At 40.2% G+C, this 26,349-nt stretch overlaps 1 protein-coding gene across 1 annotated transcript; it reads right to left on the bottom strand.

The window, feature by feature from the left end:
• On the bottom strand, positions 1–25,689 carry LOC311050087 (eosinophil peroxidase-like; the record flags this gene model as incomplete). Its single annotated transcript, XM_084064053.1, has 15 exons — positions 25,635–25,689; positions 25,373–25,460; positions 24,385–24,560; positions 23,533–23,665; positions 22,633–22,756; positions 21,397–21,612; positions 20,365–20,725; positions 19,302–19,462; positions 18,145–18,397; positions 17,388–17,558; positions 16,861–17,098; positions 15,837–15,960; positions 2,876–2,963; positions 2,531–2,596; positions 1–173 (listed from the first exon to the last, which is right to left on the bottom strand). Exons 1-15 carry the CDS (start codon positions 25,666–25,668, stop codon positions 1–3), a joined length of 2,406 nt encoding a protein of 801 aa, XP_083920179.1. The 5' UTR covers positions 25,669–25,689.
• Positions 25,690–26,349: the final 660 nt, after the last annotated feature.

Genomic DNA, 26,349 nt, shown 5'->3' with positions numbered 1-26,349 from the left:
TCAGCACAGCTTACTGGACTTCACACATCCAGTAACTGGTATAAGAACACGGAATGTCGGTCCATCCTTTGGTAGGATAGCCAGGCGTAGACCCGTCACAATACCCAACACAGTCTGTTTCTGCATTAGGGAACCATGCAGTTTCATAATCAGGCTCACCAGGGTACCAGTACCTGTAGAAGTAGGAACATATAATTAATACAATACTTTTACAAGGATGGTTTTTCACTTTAAATCGTTTGTTTTTTAATCATCTCATTTTATATTCAGTGGTTTTCAAACGTAGCTATTCGTTGCTAAATTAGCTGATCTACAAGCTCACAACATGGTGGTGCATGTGTATAAGCTTGTAGATCGGCGTATTTTTCTGCTTTGGAAAATGTGTGGGATAAATGAATGAATAAATAGTTATAATATGTATTTAAGGCTGTAGAAATGAGGAAACACAAAGTACTGATATATAAAATAAAATAAAATAAAATAAAATAAAATAAAATATATAATTAGCCTGTTGCTGGTAACCAAATGGACCCTTATAGATCTTTAACTCTTGAGAGTAAAATGTTACGCTCTCAAGAGTTAAATTATTGTTAAACATCTGTATTACTCAAGACGAAGAAATCTACACAATTAGAGAATGTACAAGAATTATTATCTTGATCAACATTTGCCTGTTATCTCTCCTATGGAACCAACATCAATACAGCATGGATGGAATTGTGGACAAAATCTTATCCAACGATAACACAATATTTTTTTGGGGTCTGAGAGTCTAAATCTCATCAAACGGTGGTTCCGTGGCTCAAATGCCCAATAAATAATGGACCTTGATATGAAAAGGGTTGAAACCCACTGCACTAGAGCTGCAGGACGATATGTGAGTTATTTCATTCATTTTGTATTTAATAACTTCAAAACGTAATAATCTGAGCAGTGACATGTTTCGAAAAGCAGCAGATCAGTTTAACAGTTGTTGGGCTACCAGTTGTTTGCTAACTGCATATAAGTAGATGATTTAATCATCTAGTTCAAATTTATAATAAAGATCTACTGTACCATAGCGTATTACCCTATATTACAGTATGTATAACCTATTCATTTTAAGAAAGCTACACATTTACATGTCGTATAGGGATGGTAACATGAAGTCAGTTATCACCAATACACCCCTGACTATATCACACATAGGCCTACGTCTGTCATTAAATTAAATGACCCGATGTGATGCATTGTGAGCTCGATCGGCAATAACACCATCATTAGACTTTATGGATTCACTTACTATATTAATATAATAAGTATTATATGACGGGTGACGACAATGACAAGACATGGAGGATAAAACCATTTTATGCAGAAATCCTCCCAGCGTCCGATGACAGAGCAAGGAGGAGAGAGTCGGGTAGGAAAGAACAACTCATAGCATTTAAACAGCGTCTTCAAGCAGATGATATTATCAGACAGATCAAACTCATAACTAAAACATTGGGGTCTTTATGGCCAAACATTTGTAGCCCCTTGCAGTCATGGAGGACGCAGGATTTCAGCATAATGATTAAAGGGGCTACACCATGAATTTCATTTTTTTTAAGGTTTTTAGTATTTTTTTGGGCTCCCCAGTGTCTCTTGTAGCCCCAATTTTTTTTTTTTTTTTAAACATTCAGTCATTCATTCTCATTTCAGAGATTTTCAGAATGGGCGTGTCTGAACAGGCCATTTCAGAATGGCAAGGCAAGTGAGCAAGTGATCACTTGCCTTGACTTTGCATTGATGATGGCCAGACAGAATTGCTCAGTAGCCCCCCCCTGCCCAAAAGGACGTTTTGGTATTGCAGCTGTAAAAGCTTGGAATGACAGACAGTCAGATTGTGAGAAAAAATATCTGGATGTTTTTTAGGCTTACAACCTGTTTAAAACGTATTAGGGGGCAATATTTATATATAATATATTTTTTTTTAAATTCATGGTGTAGCCCCTTTAAAGTCAGCCTGTCGCCTCGCAGAGTTTCAGAAACATAGTAAACAACCATTCATTTTAACCAGGAACGTAACATTGTCAAGTAAACACACGCTGTGTGTGTGTGCGAACAAGCATGAAGCCATGCATGCATATATGCACACAATCTTACAAGCATGAACACACACACACACACACACACACACACACACACACACACACACACACACACACACACACACACACACACACACACACACACACACACACACACACACACACACACACACACACACACACACACACACACACACACACACACACTACCTGTTTTGCCTGGCTGTTTATGACAATCAGGTCAGATTGTCTGTGTCTACACCACTGTCTGCTCTCATCCCAGGTTTTCTCCTCAGTAGAGATGTAATAACAACCTCTGTCAAACCTCTGCCATCCAGGTGATTCTAATGACAAAACAATAAAGTTGGACACAGTTATTTTTTTTCTCCCTCATATGATTGACAAATTAATGAACAACATGATATAATAATCAATAAGAACAGTGACGTCTCACTCACCACAGAGCTGCTTCTTCTTCAGGCACCTCATGTCATGTAACTGCTCAAAACTGATCAGTAGCTGATCTATATGGAAACAAAAATGGGAGATCCACTAATTACAAAAATGTACACCTACTGCAGCAAGTCAATTGTTAGCATTAAAGTACAGTATATTTCATGCTAGCAGATCTGTCAGGAGGAGTAAATAATAGCTATCCAAAAACACCTGACTGGGATCTTTCTGTGTGCAGTTTGTATATGTTCTACCACTGCTCACTTGGGTTTCCTCACACATCAAAACACATGTTAGAGAGAAACTCCTGTCAGTGACTTTGAGCAAGGCATTGGTTTTAGAGCCCCCACCTGAAGCAAACACATAACGGTGCTTCAGCACCATAGACAGAGAGACAGAGCAGTCTGCATGGTGCTCTGTAGGATCACCCTGCAGAGACTGAAGGTTGAGCAAAGGATCAAATGGTGGAAGTTAAAGATGGGGTGCCGTGATTTTTCTTCCACCTAAAACACTATCATCATGTATTATGATTATACTAGGAGGAAGATTTGTTTTAAAAAAAGTGCACAGAAAGTGATAAAAGTATGTTTTATGTGGACACGCCTCCAGTTCATTAAAGGAGACACACCATGAATTTTAAAAAAATATTTGATATTTAATATCATAGGTGTATGTCCCTCAAACCATTTTCAAAAGGTTTGAGCCTAAATCAACACTCAGATATACTCATCCCAAGTCAATTCTCTCAGGCTTATAAAGCACTTTCAGCTGCAATACCAAAACGTCCTGTTGGCTAGGGGGGTGCTGTACTGCGGTACTGAGCAATTCTGTCTGTCAAAATACATGGGCAGAAAGTTTGGTGAGGTAAGCAAACTTGCCATTCTGAGATGGCCTGTTCAGACACGCCCATTCTGAAAATCTCTGAAATGAGAAAGAATGACTGAATGTTAAAAGAAAATATTTTTTGGGGTACAAGAGACACTGGGGAGCCAAAAAAATACAAAAAAAAATAAAAAAAGTGAAATTCATGGTGTGTCTCCTTTAACACTCGCGTGACTAAGCAATCAATGGGACCGATTTTGAGAATTGAAAGTGGCTTAACTTCTCTCAGGAAGCTCTGAGAAAGTTCCCCTTTCATGACTTTTCCTAAATATATGTTTCAAACCATCTCCGTTTTTTTTTTTTTTTTTAACTCATTATAAATATGAAATACATACCATGTATCCCATCCCAGCCGTTTTATTTCGGCTAAATTGATCGCTCTCCCCCTCTCTCCCCCTCCCTAGAGCACTTTACACCTCGAGACCCCCCACAGAGCGGCCCGTAGACAGCAGACTTTGCTGTGGCCATGTTGCCATGTCTGCTTATTCTAAGCGACTTTGGGCTTGTTTTTCCACGTCTTTCTATTATTATTATTATTATTATAATTATATATATAATTACATTATAATGGTAATAATTTTCTACTCCACTACAGCTCAGAGGCAAATCTTGTACTTTTACTCCACTACAATTATTTGAAAACTTTAGTTACTTTGCAGATAAAAATATATTTTCATACTTGTTTAGATTAGAGCTCCATGTCCTTTCGTAATTTTTTTCTTATTAGGTGAATATTTATATAAAAAGGCCTAACCAGGGACTGGGGTTGCAAATTAGCCTCGGCTATAAACCCCACAATGGTTTGATGCCTCACTGTTTTGTCAGGGCACAACGCATGCAGTAACATTTTCATAGACCTGACTGCTCATTTCTCTCGCAAAATTTGGCAACCCAATGCTGCGCCAACAGTACTGATCTACAAGCAGAGGGCTCGTCAGCCAGCGACTGTTTTATGTTTGTAGATCAGATATTTAGCGCAGGAGTAGCAGGAATGAGCACATGTGTGGAACATAGCGATGTGTTCTCTTGTTACGCTGACAGGCAGGAGGAGGAGACGTTTCTGTCAGCGTGAACAGCTGATAGAATGAGAGCTTTACGCTCAGACAATAATGTGAATATTATATAATATAATATTGGTTTGTCAAGAGATATCCATGTGTTTTGGACAATGGAGATAGTCACGTAATTAGACAGTGGCTTCAGCGTTCATATAGGCTCCATGTTTCCCTCAAGAGTTTAATGTGACGCTACAGATTGCACTGTTTTATACGCTTTTTTTATAAACATTTTACAGAATCTGCAGTTACCATTACTACTAAATTACTACTTTTTAAAATGTTTCTGCCTGCAACAACAGAGTGAGTGAGCTAACTGACTGAGCAGAGTGGAGTTGAATGGCTATTTAAAAGACAATGGAACCCCCCACTGGGTGGGTGAGAAGGTGTCAGTCAGTCTGGTCCAAAGAGGTGAGACAGGAACCAATAGCAGAGCTTGATTTCTTGTCCAAATTGACCGTTTAGCAGGCTGTGTGTAGGATAATGCAACCCCAGTCATGCCAGTGTTAAGTATACCTGGTTTTCTACCTTAGCACCTCCCACCTGAACCAGTCCCTCCACCTCCTCCTACAAGACCACCCACCTGTCCTAGTCCCTGCTCCTCCTCATGAAAGGACTGCCCATGGCCCTTCCCAGTTGTTTACATGCATTACATTGCTTAACACTGGCATGACTGAGGTTACATTATCCAACACACAGCCTGCAAAACGGTCATTTTGAACAAGAAATCAAGCTCTCCTATTCGTTACTGTCTCACCTCTGTGCTCCAGACTAGCTGACACCTTCTCACCCACACAGTGGGGGGTTCCATTGTCTTCTAAATAGCCATTAACATCTCAATTGCACTCTGCGCAGTCAGTGAGCCCACATAATGTTGTTGTTGTAGGCAGACACAAACATTATAAAATTAGGCTAACTTGTAATGGTAACTGCAGATTCTGTATGTAAAATCTTTATTTAAAAAAAAGCGTATAAAACAGCGCGATCTGTAGCGTCACACATTAAACTCTTCAGTGAAACATGGAGCCTATATGAACCACTGAAGCCACTGTCTAATTACGTGACTCCAGGGTTAGGGTTAGGGTTAGATTACGTGATCTCCATTGTGCAAAACACATCGATATCTCTTGACAAACCAATATTATATTATATAATATTCACATTATTGTCTGAGCGTAAAGCTCTCATTCTATCAGCTGTTCACGCTGATGAGAAAGCGTCTCCTCTCCTGTCCCTCTCATCTCCTTGTCAGCGTAACAAGTGAACACATCGCTATATGTTCCACAAATGTGCTCATTCCTGCGCTAAATATCTGATCTACAAACATAAAACAATCGCTGCCTGACGAGCCATATGCTTGTAGATCACATCTGTTGGCACAGCATTTTAAAACAGCGCGATCCAGTAGCAAACACTCTGTACACTGCAGTGAAAGGGTTGCCAAATTTTGAGAGAAAAATAAGCAGTCAGGTCTATGAAAATGTTACTGCATGCATTGTGCCCTAAGAAAACAGTGAGGCATGAAACCATTGCATTGTAAATGGGGTTTATATCCGAGGCAAATTTGCAACCCCAGTCCCTGGTTAGACCTTTCTATATAAATATTTACCTAATAAAAATTATCTACAAAAGGACATGCATGAAGCTCTAATCTAAACAAGTATGAAAATATATTTATATCTGCAAAGTAACTAGTAGCCTAACTAAAGTTTTCAAATAATTGTAGTGGAGTAAAAGTGCAAGATTTGCCTCTGAGTTGTAGTGGAGTAGAAAAGTATTACCATTATAATGTAATTATATATATCATTATAATAATAATAATAATAGAAAGACGCCCAAAGTCGCTTATAATAAGCAGACATGGCAACATAGAATAGTTGCGCAGCAGCAAGTCTGCTGTCTACGGGCCGCTCTGTGGGGGGTCTCGAGGTGTAAAGTGCTCTAGGGAGGGGGAGAGAGGGGGAGAGCGATCAATTTAGCCGAAATAAAACGGCTGGGATGGGATACATGGTATGTATTTCATATTTATAATGAGTAAAAAAAAAAAAAAAAAACGGAGATGGTTTGAAACATATATTTAGGAAAAGTCATGAAAGGGGAACTTCCTCAGAGCTTCCTGAGAGAAGTTAAGCCACTTTCAATTCTCAAAATCGGTCCCATTGATTGCTTAGTTACGGAAGTGTTAAATGCTCTAGAACGGTGGTTGTCAAACTGGGGTCTGGGGACCCCCAAGGGTCCATGAGGGGGTTCCAGATGGTCCATAGCTAAATTAGTTTAGCATCAAAATCAGTGTAACCAGTTGAAACCTATATGGCTATTTTCAAATGGCGGATTGGGCAGAAACCTTGTATCTCTATATTTCATTTTTTTTTGGTCAATTGATGCCCTACTTCACCATACAAGAGTGTCACACAAAAGCAGTGAAAATAGCAGATCTACAAGCTCCCAGCGCATCGCGTCGCATTGTGAGCTTGTATATCTGCTATTTTCACTATTTTAAAATGTTTTTAAAATAATAATAAAAGGAGCTGTTTTGGACAGCAACGATAGAGAAAAATGAGGGAGTCTGGTATAGAGTCATTAAAGGTATAGCTCAACAGATATGGGACAAAACATCTGCAACAATATCAGTTGCTCTTTTATATAATTATATCAAAACTACTGTGGGAACCCAGGTGAATGGTGCACCCACTGCACCTGACTTAGTCACATGACCAGGAAGTATAAAAGTATAGCTCCTCCCAGTAGAGAGCCATTTGTCTCTGCTGTAGGCTGCATGTTTCATGCAGGGAGGAGGAGAACACATGGTAGGCCAAACACTGAACCTTGTAGATCTGCTACTTTGTGTGACCCTTTTGTTTGTTGCAGCTAATGCTAATGTTAGCTTATTGTTTGAGCACATGTTACTGCTGGCTTTTGTTTGTTTGGTTGCCTATTTTCTGTTGAGCACATGGAGGCTTCCCATGCTCTTCAGCACTTTAATTTAGCCAACATCATTGTGTTTTATTATCTTATTTGAATGCATTTATTTATTATTTCAGTTTTACAAATGAAGTGACCTCCTGTGGTGTCTGTTCTGTCTGCCCTACCTGGAGACACGGGTAAAGCAGTATACATTTTATGCATTGCCTCTTTGTGCATTTTAATGTATTTTAGTTTGTAACATCACTGTCTTTTATACAGCAGCTCTGGTGTTGAGGTTGCCCCCCTCGCCTTGGCCTTGAATTGTGTGCACAGTTACTGCAACACAAAGTAGGTTTTAAACTGTTTGTTCTTTTAATGATTTGAATATAATGTTTTATTTAGTGTGATACTAGGGCTGGCAACTAATGCGTTTTGTTTGTCTCCTTAAAGGGACCACACCGGCCACTGTTTTCCACTGTTAATTTACTCTTTTTGTTTTGTTTATTTGAGCCATCTAGCCAAGGTACACTGTAGGCATAGGTTTTAACATTTGTCCATATTGGCATATTTTAACTTTTTCTCTCCTCTGTTCTGTTACAGTTTAATTTGTGTAACCCTGTCCAAGGCCGGGTCCGCCCTGCTGCACACGGCTTTCCTCTCAGCTTGGGACTGCACTGGGGACCCCTTTGGTTTTTATTGGTGTGTATTGATATATCCTGGCACTGCATGTTTTGTATTTGAATTTCGTATTTATATTGCATGATTTCTTTGAGGCCAGGCCTGTCCCCTTTTCTTTTCCCCTAGTTATTTTGGTATTCACTGTGTGCACGGGCGGGCCCGCCCTTCCTTAGACTGCGAGAGGTAACTGTTAGATTGCCATTGTAATACGAAATACCTTGCCTTAAGGACCTTAATTGTCGTGTTAGTTTGTAATAGACAACAGTGATGTGTTTTGTGATTTCATGGTAATAAAGTTGTTATATTTTATCACAAACTGCCTCTAGTAAAGTAATTGTTCCTGTTTAAGGGAAGTTGAACAGTGTAAGGTTTAGGGGTTCCACCTGCCCCTTCCACAAGCGGGAGGTGGCGTAGTCAGGCATATTACAGTATTACTACTCAGGTGCTAGACTACTTAAATGATACATTTTCTGAAAAGCAGTGGTGGAAAAAGTACAACATTTTCCACCAATGCGTTGCATCGCAACGTATTGTGAGCTTGTAGATCTGCTATTTTCAAATGGCCGAAATGTATATAGGGCTGAAGTGGTTAATGTGTGTTTTGTAATAATAATCAAAATCTACAAAGTAACTAATAACTAAAGTTTTCAAATAATTGTGGAGTAAAAGTACAATAATTACCTCTGAGATCTAGTGGAGCAGAAGTAAAAGTATAAATGGAAATACTCCAGTAAAACAAAAGTACCTCAAAATTGTACTAAGTAAGTACAGTAAATGTACTTACTACTTTACACCACTGTTGAAAAGGCAACTGTTCAGGTGCGAGGGATGCATGGGTCAGAAACAGAATACTCCATTATTTTTGAAGGGCTATACTGCCATCCAAAGGCTGACCACAGTAACTACATTTTAGGTTATGCCAAGTGTGAGTGTCAATAATGATATTATGGCACTTTATGGCACTCGGTGTCGCGCTATGAGCTTGTAGATCTGCTATTTTTGAATAGCCAAAGACAACTGAAAATGACACACAGATACTTCCCCGGTCTTAATAGATTAAGACGCGCAAATGATGCCTCTGACTATGATGATGTTTGAATACATTTTTACGTTTTTTTCCAGAAAAAATAAAAATCCAAAACAAATCTATATATTTCTTAATCATTTCGCCTAAAACGTTTATAACAAATGATGACTATTAATATAAAAACAACACAGTCTGTCAGTTATGTAACATAAGAGATTTAAATAGGTTTAAATAGGATTAAACCTGACTTAGGCCGAATAAATCAGAGTCATTTTATTTGCCATTTGTAGTGAACTACATTGGAAATGGCCTATTTTGGCTAAGTCACACTAGGGAGATGGGCCATTATACTAAAAGGGGAGGGAACAGCATGATCCTTTTCATTTAGGAGATTTGTCATGAGGAGCTGACTTAGGCAAAAATATAATATTTCCTCAGAAAATGACTTAGTTTAGGAAGGTGACGCTTTGTTTCAACAAAGCTCCATCATAAGAGACATTAATGATCAAATGAGTACAAACAGTAATTCTGTTACTTCTGTTGAGTTAATAACAATAATAATAATTCAACGTGAGAATAGCATTTATGTATAATGTTCAATATGCCCACGGCCTATACTTTATAAGCATTGATATAAGATGTCTTGCATGATTATAAACATACTGTATGAGAGTGTTGTCTCATGAATGTGTTTATAATGCTTTACAGACATAACAATAATAATTATGATGATGATATACTAATGATGCAACTTGTACAACTTTGTATATTACCTTCAATACAAAACATGATAGTGCTTTACATTAAAATAAAAAATACCATTTGATTTATTGAATACTTTATTAACAGTTTCCAAATAGTACAGTGGTCTGATTTTACAATGATGCTAAAAGGATAACACAAAGATCCCTAGAGGCTTGTTTTCATTGTGGTCCTGTAGCTGATCTACAACCATCGCAACACATTGCGATGAGCTTGTAGATCTGCTATTTTCCAATAGCCAAAGTATAAAATAGGGCTTAAGTGGTTAAAGCACATAATCAATCAATAAGAAAGTTAAATGGCAAATAAAACTAGAAAATGTGCTCCTCGGAGCTGAGAGCCTGAACGCGGGAGATGTGTTTCTTCTGGGAGCCTCGTCTGACACGTGTCTGACACTCCTCCGGTTCCTGATTAATCCTGTCTTACCTCACTTCGAAAGACATAAATAGTCTTTCGAAGTGACACACCTATTTATATGGGTCTCTATGTCATCATGCGTCTCGCTAGCCAATCAAAGCACACCCTTTCAACATATTGTCACGTGTCACGTGAAGCTTGACCAATGTTAGCTTGGTGGACACACGGAAGGACGAGAATGAAAACAATAGTCTCCTGGCGGAGACAATGCAATGAAATGCTTAAAACTGGTGAGAAATAGATGCATAACTTCTCTTGCACTGTTTTAAGAACAGAACAAACATTATATTAATCTACAGGAGACATGGTATTAAAATGGAACAGATGGCTGTTAGATTAATGTTATTCACATTCTATAGGCTCCCCTTTAACTATATATATGAAAATATGAATATAATTTATGTAATGCAGTCTACAGTGCATATTGGGTAGAACTTGCAAGGCAGACAACACACCAGCTAACTGATACATGGTGAACATGATGGTTTCAGCACAGAGCTCTTTCACACATCCAGGAAGTGCAAAGGTTGGAACACGGTACATTGTTCCATCCTCTGTCAGGAACGCCAGACACAGACCCATCATAATACTCAACACAGTCTTCTTCTGCATTATGGGTCTTGTTGCCTTCAACATGAGGCTCACCAGGCCTCCAGTACATGTAGAAGTAGGAACGTATAATTAATACAATACTTTTACAAGGATGGTTTTTCACTCTAAATCATTCGTTTTTTGATCATCACCTCATTTTATATTCAGTGGTTTTCAAACGTATTCATTGCTAAATTAGCCGATCTACAAACAATGTGTAGAAGCTCGTAGATCGGCTTATTTTGCCGCTTTGGAAAATGTGTTAAATAGTTATAATATGTATTTAAGGCTGTAGAAATGAGGGCACACAAAGTACTGATGTAGAAAAAAATATATATATTTCATATATTTCACTAATAATGAGTGGTTCACATGGATCTCATGACCAGTTTTGGTTATAATTGCTCAGGAACAGTAATAAATTGCTAGTTACCAAATGAACCCACAGGAAGCATCGTGCTGTTGCCTTATTTTTAACTCTATGGCTGCCGCGCGGCTGCAGGAGTTTTTCTGTGTCTTAATTATTTCATTAGAGCAGTGGTTCTCAACCAGTGGTCCAGGGACCACCAGTGGTCCTTGAAAGGGTTCCAGGTGGTCCCCAGCTAGATGATGGAGAGCTGGTAACCAAATGGACCCTTATAGATCTTTAACTCTTGAGAGTGTAAAATGTTACGCTCTCAATAGTTAAATTATTGTTAAACATCTGTATTACTTAAGAAGAAGAAGTCTACACAATTAGAGAATGTACAAAAAATATTATTTTGATCAATGTTTGCCTGTTATCTCTCCTATGGAACCAACATCAATACAGCATGGATGGAATTGTGGACAAAATCTTATCCAACGACAAGAAAATATTCTTATATTCTTAAATATAACTCTTAGGTCTGAGAGTCTAAATCATATCAAACGGTGGTTCCGTGGCCCAAATGCCCAATAAATAATGGACCTTGATATGAAAAGGGTTGAAACCCACTACACTAGAGCTGCAGGACAATATGTGAGTTATTTCATTCATTTTGTATCTAATAACTTCAAAACTTAATAATCTGAGCAGAGACATCATGTTCTGAAAAGCAGCAGATCTGTTTAACAGTTGTTGGGCTACCAGTTGTTTGTTAACTGCATATAACTAGTAGATGATTTAATCATTTAGTTATTACAGTTGTATGTGTTATTTTTCTAAATTATGATTATAATACTTTGGCTTTAATTTTGAAGACCAGGAATTATGTTCCTGATGACTTCATAGAGCTGGGTGGCGAGGCGTGCTAAATTATCAACTATAATTCAATTTCATATGAACATAAAATGTGCTTTGGTTACATTAAAAAGTAAAAAAACAAAACCATTCTGTCTCAGGTAGGGAATTATGTGACAGACACAATATTATCATCATCATCATCATCATCATCATCATCATCATTATTATTATTATTATTACATTTATTATTATTATTATTATTATTATTACGGGGCCAGAGCTCAGCTCTGGACCTGTTTTATTATTGCCATTATTCTGTCACTTCTGCCACTTTTCACAGTTCTGGCTGAACCGTGCTGTCGCTTTTTACGAAACTCGGCCATATGGTAGATGGTCATGAAAAACGATCAAGAAATAATTCTCACAATCTTTCGTCCAAAGGTGGCGCTATAGCACTCAATTGAAAATGGCAACTTTGAACAGGTACAACTCATGCCCTGTTTGACCTACAGCCATGAAACTTGGATACACATACTGTATGCGTCTCCTCATGCTGAACAACTTTCACCCTCTGACTATTGACCTCTGACTTTTAGACATCCCACCATTTTGAATTATATGAAAAACATACATTGGCTCATAACTTCTGCATGTTTTCACTTATGGAAAAAACGCTACTAACGTTTTGTTGGCAGAGGTCCAAAATTCATGTGTAAAGAGTTTTGTGCAGATTACTCCAAAATCCCAGGAGGAGATAGATTTTAACTATTGCAGTTTTATGACAATTATTCATCTGCCCCTAACACATACATGCAGACTCACATTTCTTTGAAACTTTGCAGAAATGTTGAGGGTCATTCCAAATATCACTGAAACCAATCTTACTCCAATTGGCCAAAGGGGGGCGCTATAGCAATTTTTAGAAAATGCAAACTTTAAACAGGCATAAGTCATGCCTTGTTTGGCCAAAAGTCGTGAAACTTGCTTACACTTGTGCCTTGACTCATGAGGAACACATGTATCACTTTGAGCAATAAGCTCCGCCCTTAGATTTTCCGCTTTTTTGAGCAGTTTGAAAAACACTTGTTTTTGGCAGTTCTGGCTTAACCATGCATACGCTTTTTACGAAACTCGGCCATATGGTAGATGGTCATGAAAAACTATCAAGAAATAATTCTCACACTCATTCATCAAAGGGTGGCCCTTAGATTGTCCGCAATTTTGAGCAGTTTGAAAAACCCAGGATTTTCAGCTATTTGCATGAAACTGTATCATCTGTTTGAGCTGCTTTTTCACCAGTTCAGGTCTGTCTGTCCAATGGTTTCTCGCTTAAGCATCTGCCTGACAACCGCAAGGTCGCCGGTTCTAGGCTCACTTCATGCAGAGTTATTTTAAAGTGCAATGCCAAACAACATGACTGTATCAATAAATGCATGTGCAATTGATAAAGATAACATGAAATGCTTATTTGAGAGTATGTTTTTGACATACTTCATTGTTAAAATAGCCGATCTACAATCTCACAACTTTTCAGATAGCAACGTTTTGTGAGCTTGTAGATCGGCTACTTTCGGAAGTTTTGGTTCCAAGGAGACATACAATTTCTCTATTGGTAAATGGTTTGTGAACCAGTGATCTAGAGTTGTTAGCAAAACAGAGGCTTGGTCCAACAGGGACGGAAAGACTTATAGATCACAGACACAGACACTATCAGGGGGCCTATATATCTAGCTCAATGAGAAGAAAGGCGGCCTATGAGTCCGGAGGTCACTGGTTCGATCCCTGTCCCCGACAATGTGTTGAGGTGATCGTGATTTGGCATTCTTAGGCTTACGCATAGTATTTCTTGAGGTTAGGGGTAGGCATAGTTTTACTGAAGTTAAGGTTAGTGAGGGTTTAAAATGCTCATTTGTTAATTGCCTGGTTTTATTTCTCTCAAGTTCTATGTTTTCTATGGCTTATTGTGCATATTACTTATCATTGCTTCTTTCTTTTTTCTTTCTGCATTCACTGGCCCCGTATTATTGCTGCTTGCAGCTATATTTTTTATTGAGTTTGTCTTGATGAAAGCAGTATTGTTGAGCCAGTTATAAAGGTAGATTAATCCATGCAGCGCATTTGTGGTTCAAATATGACGGACAGTACATCCGGTGTCACTGTATTTTCTCTCTGGTGTTATGTCTTTCCATACTACAGACAGACAGACAGACAGACACTGCATTTCCTCTCTGGTGGTGTTATGCTTTTCCATACTAGAGACAGACAGGTCAAATATTGTTGTGATACTGTACTGTATATGTTCTTCCTGTGGAGTGGTTTCAACCGTTGAGTTCTTGAAAGCAGAGATGTAGTTTGTTTAGAAATGTCTTCACTGCTCCTCTCAGTGAAGGGGAGATGCCCTGCCTAATGTCTGTGCGCCACTGAAAGCCTACTGTAGGTGCAAATGATGGCTTTACAATGTCCATTTACTGTATGTGTGGACACTGTTATAACAATGTTTAAAAGTTGTTTTCATTTCCACTGTAAATGGACCACCTGCAGATACATGCAGGCTTGTCACAGCTCATTCTACTATCGCACTCACTGTTTGTGATGAGTCCCATTTCCTCCAATATAAAGCCTTCTAAAAGCATTACAAAATGTGTTCCTTTTTTGTTTTTCTTTTTTTATATCCCTCGATTTTGTAACCCTTTTTTTTCACCCGGTGCCAATTTGCTAAGTGATCCTGGGCACTACACTCCCCCCACCAGCCTAGGGAGGCCAGGGCCGAGCTCATGCCTCCTTCAATGCATGAGAGCCAACTGACCTTCTTGTCACCTGACAGGGGGGAGTTTCCCTGGTTGGACGTAGCGCGTGGAAGGAACGCGTTATTCCAACCAGTTCCCTTCCCCTCCATCAGGCGCCCCGGCTGACCAGGGGGAGGCAGTATAGTGACCAGGATTACTATATGTTTTTGTGAGGGTATTAACTACCCTAGGAGACACGGGGAGAACATGCAAACAAAATGTGTTCCTCTACTCCAGCTGTTACCTGATATTCTTGAACATGTGTTCTAAAAATGAGTGTACTGTGCGGGGGGTGTTTAATAAAACATGAAAATGACAATGACAACCTTTTCGATCCCATTAATTTCAATTCTATGTTTTTATAGGCATTTCTGCAGGCTTTGTATAACGTACTGGTTCTACAAGCAAGCACATCAGTGCAGGTGGTTTCAGAGTTACTTCTCTGAATCAAGAGTTACAAGGTCTTATACATTTATTGTGAAAAAATTACAGCAATTCATTGATGTGAAAAATAAGAAATGTACTTTTACTTTTACTTAAGTATTTTACTTAAGTGTTTTTAAAAGCATGTACTCTTGATTACTTAAGTACATTTAAAAGCAAGTACTTTTTTTACTCTTACTCGAGTAACATTTTGACTGAGCTACTTTTACTTGTAGTGGAGTAAATCTAACCAGGGAGTATCTGTACTCTTACTCAAGTACTGGGGTCGAGTACTCTGTCCACCTCTGAGAACGCGCGAACTGCCTCCCCGGGCACAATGAGGGATGGTCACTCTGCTGGGGCGCATGCATCCCCTAATGTGACAATGTGACAAATTCCTCTGCGCACACTGCAGCCTTGGACACAGAATCAACTTTTTGCTCATTCAAATAAATGACAACATTCTTTAGTTTGGAAACCTAGGACTACAGTTGTGCACAGAGCCTATGCATAATTCTGCTCTCTCCATCTTTCCAGATCCAGCCTTGGGATTGTATTGCAGTCGACGAGCCTTGATGTCACATTGAAGACATCCTGAGGAACAGTGCCGATTCCAGTGTTGTCACAGATGATCCTGGCCAGGGATATGCGTTGCAGTTCAGCTCTCTGTTCATGGGTGAAGACGCCTGGAGCCTCATACCACAACCTGGGAATAGAGAAGAAGGTGTGAGATGCACGCACGCACGCACGCGCGCGCGCACACACACACACACACACACACACACACACACACACACACACACACACACACACACACACACACACACACACACACACACACACACACACACACATACACATACACACACACACACACACACGTTTATGTATGTATGTATGTATGTATGTGTGTGTGTAGGCTACTGTGTGTAGCCTACACACTGTAGGGTGTGTAGGGTGTGTGTGTATGTATGTATGTGTAGGCTACTGTATGTATGTATGTATGTATGTGTAGGCTACTGTATGTAGCCTACACACTGTAGGGTGTGTAGGGTGTGTGTGTGTGTGTGTGTGTGTATGTATGTATGTGTAGGCTACTGTATGTATGTATGTATGTATGTATGTGTAGGCTACTGTATGTATGTATGTATGTATGTATGTATGTATGTAGGCTACTGTATGTATGTGTAGGCTACTGTATGTATGTATGTATGTATGTATGTATGTATGTGTGTGTAGGCTACTGTATGTATGTATGTATGTATGTATGTATGTATGTAGGCTACTGTATGTATGTGTAGGCTACTGTATGTATGTATGTATGTATGTATGTATGTATGTGTAGGCTACTGTATGTATGTATGTATGTATGTATGTATGTGTAGGCTACTGTATGTATGTATGTATGTATGTATGTATGTGTAGGCTACTGTATGTATGTATGTATGTATGTATGTATGTATGTATGTATGTATGTATGTATGTATGTATGTATGTATGTATGTATGTATGTATGTATGTATGTATGTATGTATGTATGTATGTATGTATGTGTAGGCTACTGTATGTATGCATGTATGCATGTATGTATTTCTATATCACTCACCTGTCTCCTTGACGGCTATCCCCGAACTGTTTTCTAATGAGACAGGCAAACAGAGGGCCAACGCGGGCACCTCCGCTAAAAGGCTCAGCTACACCACCGAGCCAGACGTCCATGTTAGCAGGTGTGCCGTAGAGCTGAAGCAGCCTGCGAGCCAGGTTAGGATTCTGCAGAACTTGACCGAGCTCAGCCTCATTTTGAGGTTGAGAGAGCCCACAACTCTTGCGCCAGGCATTATAACCTTGTTTGGTAAACAAAGAAAATTGTTATGGATTTTGATCCATAACAATTGTTATGAATAATGATATATATATTTTTATATATACATTTTGGTGAGCAGTAGCCTATCATACGGCTTTGTGGTGAAAATGGCCGATCTACAAGTTCATGTGTTGCAAAGAAAGCTTGTAATTCTGCTACCCCCCCCCCCCCCCCCCCAAACAAAAGATTTGTTTTATATATTTTAAACATTTTGAAATCTTCGCTTAGGCCTATAATGAAATATGGAGACCAGGTTGAAAGTATTGTACCAGGAAGGCCATGGTCACGTCCTCTAGCCATGTCGAGGGCGCCCAGGTCCAAAGCTACTTCCCTGATGAATTGGAAAAGCTGGTCCCTCACAGCATCCACCAACATGTTATCCTGAGTGTTCAGTTTTGCTGGCGATCTAACCATGCCACGGAGCACAGGGTCAATGCCACCTGAGAAAACCAATGTAAACCCAAAAAAAAGTGTACTGTTAACAGTGGTGGAAAAAGTACTCAAATGTTTTACTTAAGTAAAAGTATCAATACTGCATTGTAGAAGTACTCTGTTACAAGTAAAAGCGGAATTCAAAATTGACTTGTGTAAAAGTACAAAAGTGTTTGAAAATAGCCGATCTACAAGCTTACAACGCGTCACATCGCGACACTTTGTGAGCTTGTAGATCTGCTATTTTCAAACAACCTAGGTATAAAATAGAGCTAGTGGTTAATGTATGTTTTATAATGTAATAACTTATATCTGAAAAGTAACTAGTAACTAAAGTTTTCATATAATTGTAGTGGAGTAAAAGTATAATATTCGCCTCTGAGATGTAGTGGAGTAGAAGTAAAGTACAGAAAATTGGGAATACTCCAGTAAAGTAAAAAGTACCTAAAAATTGTACTTAAGTACAGTACTTGAGTACATTTACTTAGTTACTTTCCACCACTGATTGTTACAATACCCATTGAAGAAATATTATTTAAAAAAAAACAGTCCAATTGTCTTTGAAAACACAATCATTTTGTGGACGTACCATACCTTCAAAAACAATTCTCCAGGGAGTAAAGAAGGCCTGGAACAACGGGACATTACGGCCATCAGCCTGCCTGTAGTTTTCATCCAGACGGGGCAAGACAGGCTGGAGGGTATTGTGTCCAAAGCGGTATGCCGCTGTAGCAAAAACGTTGGAAATGCTGGGGTCTACATTAGGGTCGTAGCCAGGGTAAGGGCCAAGCGCTTGGATTCCGGCAGGACCAAGAATATGTAGCAGGTAGTCCGGGAACACGAACACCTAGAAGATATGAAATATTGTGGTGTCAGCAGTGGTGTAAAAAGTACTCGAATGTGTTACTCATTCAGTGCCATTGACGCGTGATTTGGGAACGTACGGGACCGGTTGGCAAACCCCGCCCCCGACTGTCTCCACTGGCTGAATCACGCCTGCTTGAAAGGTATACATGGGTGGGCCTTGCTGTATGTTATTCCACGCAGTTAGTGACAGGACACTGTTACTAAAAAAAACACAACATAAAGACAGCTTTTGTGCATTTGTGCAGTAGGAGAGGCGTTCTCACATGCCCTATTTTCCTGTACAGTTTGTTGTATGTAGGCCTACCGTTCAATTTTTTTGTATAAAATTGAACGGGGAGGTCGCGATTACATTTTTCTTTTTCTTTGCGGAAGCACAGTGAAACCCTCTGTGATTAGCAGCCATCAGGGGATCGATCATACTGGAGATAAATATTCTGTGACTACTTGAAAAGGTAAGAAAATTGAAAAATCGCTGGCACAGTACGCAATATTTTTTTATTTAATTGGCACTGAATGAGTTAAGTAAAAGTATCAATACTGCAATGTAGAAGTACTGTTAAAAGTACAAGTCAGGAATTAAAAATGTACTTGAGTAAAAGTACACACGTTGTGAGCTTGTAGATCTGCTATTTTCAAATAGCCTATAGGTATAAAATAGGGCTGAAGTGGTTAATGTGTGTTTTCTAACGTAATTATTTATATCTGCAAAGTAACTAGTAACTAAAGTTTTCAAATATGTGTAGTGGAGTAAAAGTACAATATTTGCCTAAAAGTACTGAAAATTGGAAATAAAATTAGGTACAGTACTTGAGTACAAACATGTACTTTGTTACTTTACACCACTGGAGAAATATGAGTTCATATGTTCCATCATGTCATGTTACCTGTGTGTAGGCACCATTAATCTTGCGAGCCTCTTGGTAGAGCGTCTCACCGTCCCAGTGTGGGTTAATTCTCTTCAGTGCACGGGCTAAGCGGTTGTGTTCACGCATGAATAGTGTGTGAAGAGATGTCAGGTACAAGTTCTCATTCACACGGCGATCACCTGAAAAAAATAGCAAAACAGACAATGACCAAATATGTCAATATGTCAAACACTATCATTGGATGTTTGCCTTCATTTGATTGGTCAGGTGGGCTTTAACCCATTAAGACTGGGAACGCTCCTGTGTGTTATTTTATATTTCTTTGGCTATTCAAAAAAATTGCAGTGATCTGCCAAATGTGTGCAAGCCTTTACATTTTTAACTCAAATCTTTGCTTCTGGGGGTCCCTGGAACTAAATATTTTGAGATGGGGGGTCCGTGGTCCTTCACATGAAAAAGGTTTGAGAACCACTGATATTATAGCAACATAAGATTGTTTTTGTTTTTTAACTGTTAGGATTTAGAAGACATTTGTAGAATCCCCAGAAGCAAAAATTTGAGTCAAAAATGTTCGCTTTAAAAAACATGTATACAAATAGCAGATCTACAAGCTCGTAGTGCGAGCGCTACAAGCTTGTCTATCTGCTATTTTTGAATGGCCAAAGAAATCTTAAAATGACACAGATCTGCATTCCCGGTCTTAATGGATTAAATGAGTGTATCAATAGCATTCTTCATTCGTCATCAGATTCAAATATTTTATTCTCAGCCAGGGGCCGACTGGCCATTTGGCGTACCGGGCAAATGGCCCGGTGGGCCGCCATATTTTCGTTCCCGTTTTAGGATTATTACGGTCATTTCCGGGTCGCGCGGCCCAATTATTAGTTACGTTAATGTTTGGGCTGGGATGCTTTCCAGCAGGGGCCTCAGTGCGGCTGCAGAGTTCATGTAAAGGGCTGGGCTGAAATAGTGAAACGCTCCCCCCACCCCCCTGTTGACAAAACGCTTGCACACAGGGCTGAATTTTGGTCCCAGTCCGGCCCTGTTCTCAGCCTCAGAGTCAAACAGAGCTCACACTGACCTGAAATGAAACAGGGCACCTCTTTTGCATTTCGGTCACGGGTGATCTCTCTGCGCGTGGCACACGTGTTTGCATCCAGAGGGTCGAAGGGAAGCAGATCGCGCCCACCGTCTCTGAGCGCATTGACACGCATCAGGCCCCTGTCGTTTGTTAAGTCACGGAGGCTAATTGCTTGCTGTTCCTCGGACCCATATATTTGGCCGAGGTCGAGGAAGGCCGTCAGAGCGTTGATCTGCTCTCTCTTGTTTGGTTTAGCACCAAAGTTGAAGGCTGAAGTTCCTGTTCCACAAGCAGGTGCCGATCTGAAGGAAGGCAGGCAACCTTTGGGGGGGCGGGGGCAACGAGGGTCATCTTTGGGTAACTGTTTGTTGGAAAGCATAGATTAAGCACTTAGCCCTTTATACGTCGACAAAATTTAGTGAAAATAGTTGATCTATCAGTTTAATGACGTGCCCAAATTGGGGACACCAGATTCAGTGCTTGAAGTTTATGCGAAGAAAAAAACAACAACACTGGGAACAGTTTGGGGAAATGTTGAAATTGTTGCAGGCTAATAACATAACATAAACATAAAGATTACAGAGTACATAAGTCCTGACGTCACTCGCTCATCCCCAGGTTCGTAAAGTAATTTCTCTGTGGAGAATAACATTGGATCATCATAGAATCGTCTCATATAAGAAGTGTGGTCCAAAAATAAACAAACTGTCTCGGCGATATTGTCAGGGAGGAGGCTCTGTATCGTTTATGATAGTCAGTCGCTTATATTTGATACAGTCTGTTTTTGGCGAAGATTTAACTAATTCGGCGGAAGTAACATTATCGTTTTCTCACCGTCAGTTGATGCTTCATATCCATGAGAGCAAAACTTTGCAACTTTGAACACAGTTCTTATTTGACGCGATATTAAACACGTCTATGGGATTCAGAGCAGGGGTGGAAAACCGCGAACCAGGTAGACAAACCAAGGATGTGTAAATTACGTCAGACTTCGGTGCTCTATTGCAGTAAGGCTAGAAGAAGGACACCAACCATAATGGGGATGCAGGGCTCTTCTTCCTCGTCTTCCTCACAGCTCTCATCACAGTTAACATCATTGCTGAAGGAACGGATGCTGGGGGACTCGGGTGTGAAGGTAAGATCATGATCAATCCACTGGCCAAAAAAGGGCATCATGAGGCTGTTCTCTCTGTCACTGATCACGTTTGCATCCATTGTGCGTAGAATGTTGTTGGAGACCTCTCTCACCTTAGAGAGGAGCAGAATTGGTCATGTTTGCAAAGTAATCTATTGAAGATGTTATTCTGATATCTCATGCATCATGCAGTACATCCAGTAGACTACTTAAGCAATATTACACGAGAGGGTGTGCTTTACCGTCATTATTGGCACGCCAGTGATGCGGTCAGGAACGAGGCGGAGCCGAGTTCCGCAAGCATCACTGAAGTGCCAATAATGTAGGTAAAGCACACCCTCGAGTGTAATATTGCGATTATACCACAGTTAACAAAACACATCCAAATGTATTCATATTGTGGGGCAATTCATAATAAAACTGTTTTGCTATTATCCGTTTCCCTGTAAAGAGAAGAGTTTATTTGACTGAGACATTAAATAGTCCCTGTAGCAGTGCTCTGAGGCACCGTCTCATCAACACAGCTGATTCCAGTAGGCGGGAGGCATACGATAATCCGACATCCCTTTTCTCCGACTATGTGGCATCCGCGTGCGGTTAGGGTTAGGGTGCGGGTTTGGTATAGGGTTAGTATTGGAAACGTCGGAGGCATGCGCTGTCGGAGGAATGCGCTGTCGGGCTAACGTATTGCACCCCCAGTAGGCTATATGCTCCGTCGTACGACCATGTCACGTGGCCAAAATAACTGATCTACAAGCTGACAACGCGTTGCGATGGCGACGCGTTGTGTACTTGTAGATCGGCTATTTTCGCCACATCAACCGTAAGTCCACCAAATAAGTCAAATAAGTCAAAATTAACAACATAGTCCATTTTGCATAGCTGTTTGTTCTCCGGTGGCGGCGGTGGGTCAGGCTACAGTCAGTTTGTTTTCCTACCGTGGGACAGCGTGACGTCACAGCACAGCTGTGCCATATATGGTCTAATCAGGTGCGGACTGCAGTGCGGAGTGATTTATTAATGTGATTAGGCCCGTGCTATCATGCTGGTTTGAAGCACGGCTAGATAGCTATTTCAACCAATCAGATTGCTTGGTCGGAACTACCTGTTGTATAAACTACAGTATATCATACCAGTGGGAGCATCACATTGTTGATCTTGTTTCTGGAGCCTTTTGTTAGGAAGATGCCATCATCGTATTCAGCAGGAAGCCAGCGGGTGAATGGGGTGTTGGAGGCCCCAAGACGAGGGTTCCTCCTAAAAAAAAAACATGAGAGTCATGCATTTGACATATTCAATTGAGAAACCCAAAGGAAACATACAATTCCAGCCACATTTCTAACACATTTAGCTGTTATATTAGAAACACTGTTCTGGAACATTTGCTTTTCTTAAAGATAAGTTTCTAAAATTAAATTGACTATAGACCATACCGTCGGGGGATATGAGCACCCAAATATGTGCAATGTGGGTAGCGCGCTGTGTACAGACGGTAGATCAGGGATGGAAAGTGACTTAGTACCGGCAACACTTGCAACACACACGCGCATCCCGTCACGGAGCCACAGGCTCATAAACAGTTCCAACAGCTGGAGCCGTCCCTCGTTGCGAACACACACACACACACACACACACACAAACACAAACATACAAACACACAAACAAACAATCGCGGACGGACGGACCCGCGTGCGTCCTGTCGCCGCGTCCTGGTGCACACATACACACAACCGTAATAATAAATAAAGTACCGGTAATAAACAGACTTTTATGGCTGGGGCCTAAGGCCAAAGTGACCAAAACATTTTTTTTGCCCATGTATGGAGAAAACGGGTACAAAACATGCCCATGTATGGACGAAAGGGGGACAGACTTTTATGGCTGGGGCCTAAGGACAAAGTGACCATGCCCATGTATGGAGAAAACAGGTACAAAGCCTCATGTAAGCCAGACCCCCTGGGTCCGGCAACAAACATAAGGTGCTAATTAGGCTCAGCTGTGTAATGTAACAAATGCACGATGGTAGCTCTTACAAGTTGTTGCAGACGTTTGTGGCCGTGCGGAATCTGTTCACGTTTTGGATGGTGCGGCATTGTGGGTCACGCACTCGAGCGCGACATCCCGTTATGTCAGCGAGGATCGTCAGCTGCTCAGGAGTAAGAAGATCTGAAAAGAAAGTATTAAAATGTTTATGAGTTTCTACATAATGTAGCCTATATAAGCCTGATTTATACTTTGTCTAATGGAGTTGTGCACCAAAAATGGTGATCTACAAGCTCACAACGCCTCACAATGCTACATATTGTGAGCTGGCAGATTCTGCTAGATTGCGCTTTTCGGGACACAGGTATAGATTGTGTGTGGAATGCAGTGGTGTAAAGTAACTGAGTACATTTACTCAAGTACAGATTTGAGGTACTTTTACTTTACTGGAGTATTTCCAATTGTCTTTACTTTTACTTCTACTCCACTACATCTCAGGGGCAAATACTTTTAATCCACTACAATTATTTGAAAACGTTAGTTACTGGTTACTTTGCAGATATAAATTATTACATTATAAAACATACATTAACCACTTTAGCCCTATTTTATACCAAGGCTATTTGAAAATGGCCGATCTACAAGCTCACAACGCGTCGCAGCGCGACGCGTTGTCAGCTTGTAGATCTGCTATTTTGAAACATTTTAGTACTTTTACTTTTGGTACTTTAGGTACATTTGGATACCAATACTTTTGTACTTTTACTCGCGTACATTTTGAATTCTGGTCTTTTACTTGTAACAGAGTACTTTGCAGTATTGATACTTTTACTTAAGTAAAACATTTGAGTACTCTTTCCACCACTGGTGGAATGTGCATTTGTGTTGAGGTCTCAGCTGACCTGTTGCATTCAAAGAGCGTTTGTGCACGCGGTGCACCTTGTCGCGCAACAGCCTGATGGTTTGGGCCATGTAGTCTGCAGAGCGCACTGCTTGGCGGGTATCTCCGCGTGGTTGCTTCATGAGCCGAAGGATATCAGAGGGGCTGACGTGATCCCTACGCACCCTGCGCAGGCTCCTTGAAAGAAAATAGGTAGTAATGATAAATGAAAGAATCATGTCCTATAGGCCATAGCAGTGGAGGCCATTTTCTGGTTCCACTTCAAAATAGTCAATGCATTTTTCCCATTGACATTTCCAAAAATATTTAGATCAATTATTTTAAGCTTAGAATCAAGCCATCCAGGGTCCTGGTGAATCATGACCATAAAACGTTTGATTCTTTTTGAAAACGGCAAAACAAAGGGTATTTATTAAATATAGTATATCATATAATTGAATATAAAATAAAATAAAAAAATCACAGAAAAAAATGTGTTATGGTCATGATTCACCAGGACCCTGGATGGCTTGATTCTAGGCTTAAATTAATTGATATAAATATTTTTGGAAATGTCAATGGGAAAAATGCATTGACTATTTTGAAGTGGAACCAGAAAATGGCCACCACTGCTATGCCCTATACAGAGATCGAAATATCCTCCTGTCCTCCATTTTTGTTTTCATTTGTTATCCATGTGTAGTAGATTGCAAAGAGCCTCTGCCTAAAGACCAAAAGCCTAATCTCCCCCAGCCGAGGGTGATTCCCTTTTAGGCCAGACTAGTGCATAAGATCATTAGCTTTAGTGTCCCTTCCTGCGTGGGCTCAAATCCTGGGTGTTATCCGTCTTAATGAAATTAACTCATCAAAGGCACCACTCACTTCACATTGGGTGTGATTTTTTTTACTGATTATTACTGTTCCTGTTGAAGCAGAATAAATGCTTTGTATGCATTATTCCGTTGTTTAGTGAACTGTACTGTATGTAGTAGGTAAATTCATTAACTCACTCTTCTCTGGAGTACTTGTAAGCTTCATCCACAATTTTCTTTGCCCTCTCAAACGCATCTTGAAAGTATGGGCTGCCCAAATGTTCCCCTGTAAACCATCAGAAAGAGAATTACAGTAGCATGTCCTTCCATACCATGGAAATTGCCACGGTTTGTGATATCCATGCAAGCAATGACCAACCTATGCTGAGCAGCTATACAATGAATATAATATAACTTAATGAAATTATGCAGGAGTTTTTCATTTTGTAACATATTATACCTGATGGAGTAGAGTGGCTGTGCATGAAGCACATGCCCAGTGTCAAAAAGATGAAGAGACAGGGCTTCATCTCTGAAATGTATGATGAGAGAAGAAATATCAGTCTATTTCATATAGAGAGCAAATATAGCCTACAATAGGTCATTTTAAAATCGAAAGAAACATATAATAATGACCCCGGGCCCTTACCTGTGGCTTTGATGGTCCTCCGAGAACTCCAACATACAGTATGAAGTTGTTTTAGCATTTAGATGACTAGCCCTACCACTACCACTGGCCCTATACTTATAGTCAGAAACAGGCCTGGCCCCGCCTGTGTTGTAGCTCAATAGTAGTTCCTTCTGCCTTCTCCTCATTATTAAGTGTTTGTTTGACTCTGACTCCACTGATGACTGTGACTCATCGTGGATTGGGGATGAGGGCTGATGCAAGGAAGTGGTAGAAGGGCCACACAGGTAGTTGGTGTGGAGAGGTAATTTCCCTCCTGAGCCCGCGGGGGCCTCCCCTCGGAGCAGGAGGAGGAGGACGGGGTGTGTGTGTGTGGGGGGGAGGAAGCTTTGTGAGCTTGTAGATCTGCTATTTTCAAACGTTTCTCTTTTTTTTAAACTTGTGCAATGGGACATTCAGCATAATGAGTACTTTTACTTTTGGTACTTTAAGTACAATTTTATGCCAATATGTTTGTACTGTTACTCAAGTCAATTTTGAATTCCGG

The sequence above is a fragment of the Gymnoscopelus microlampas genome (assembly GCF_963454915.1).
Source record: "Gymnoscopelus microlampas genome assembly, chromosome: 8".
Lineage (NCBI taxonomy): Eukaryota > Metazoa > Chordata > Actinopteri > Myctophiformes > Myctophidae > Gymnoscopelus > Gymnoscopelus microlampas.
Note: the sequence above shows the minus strand (reverse complement) of the source record. Positions and strands in the feature narration are given on the sequence as shown.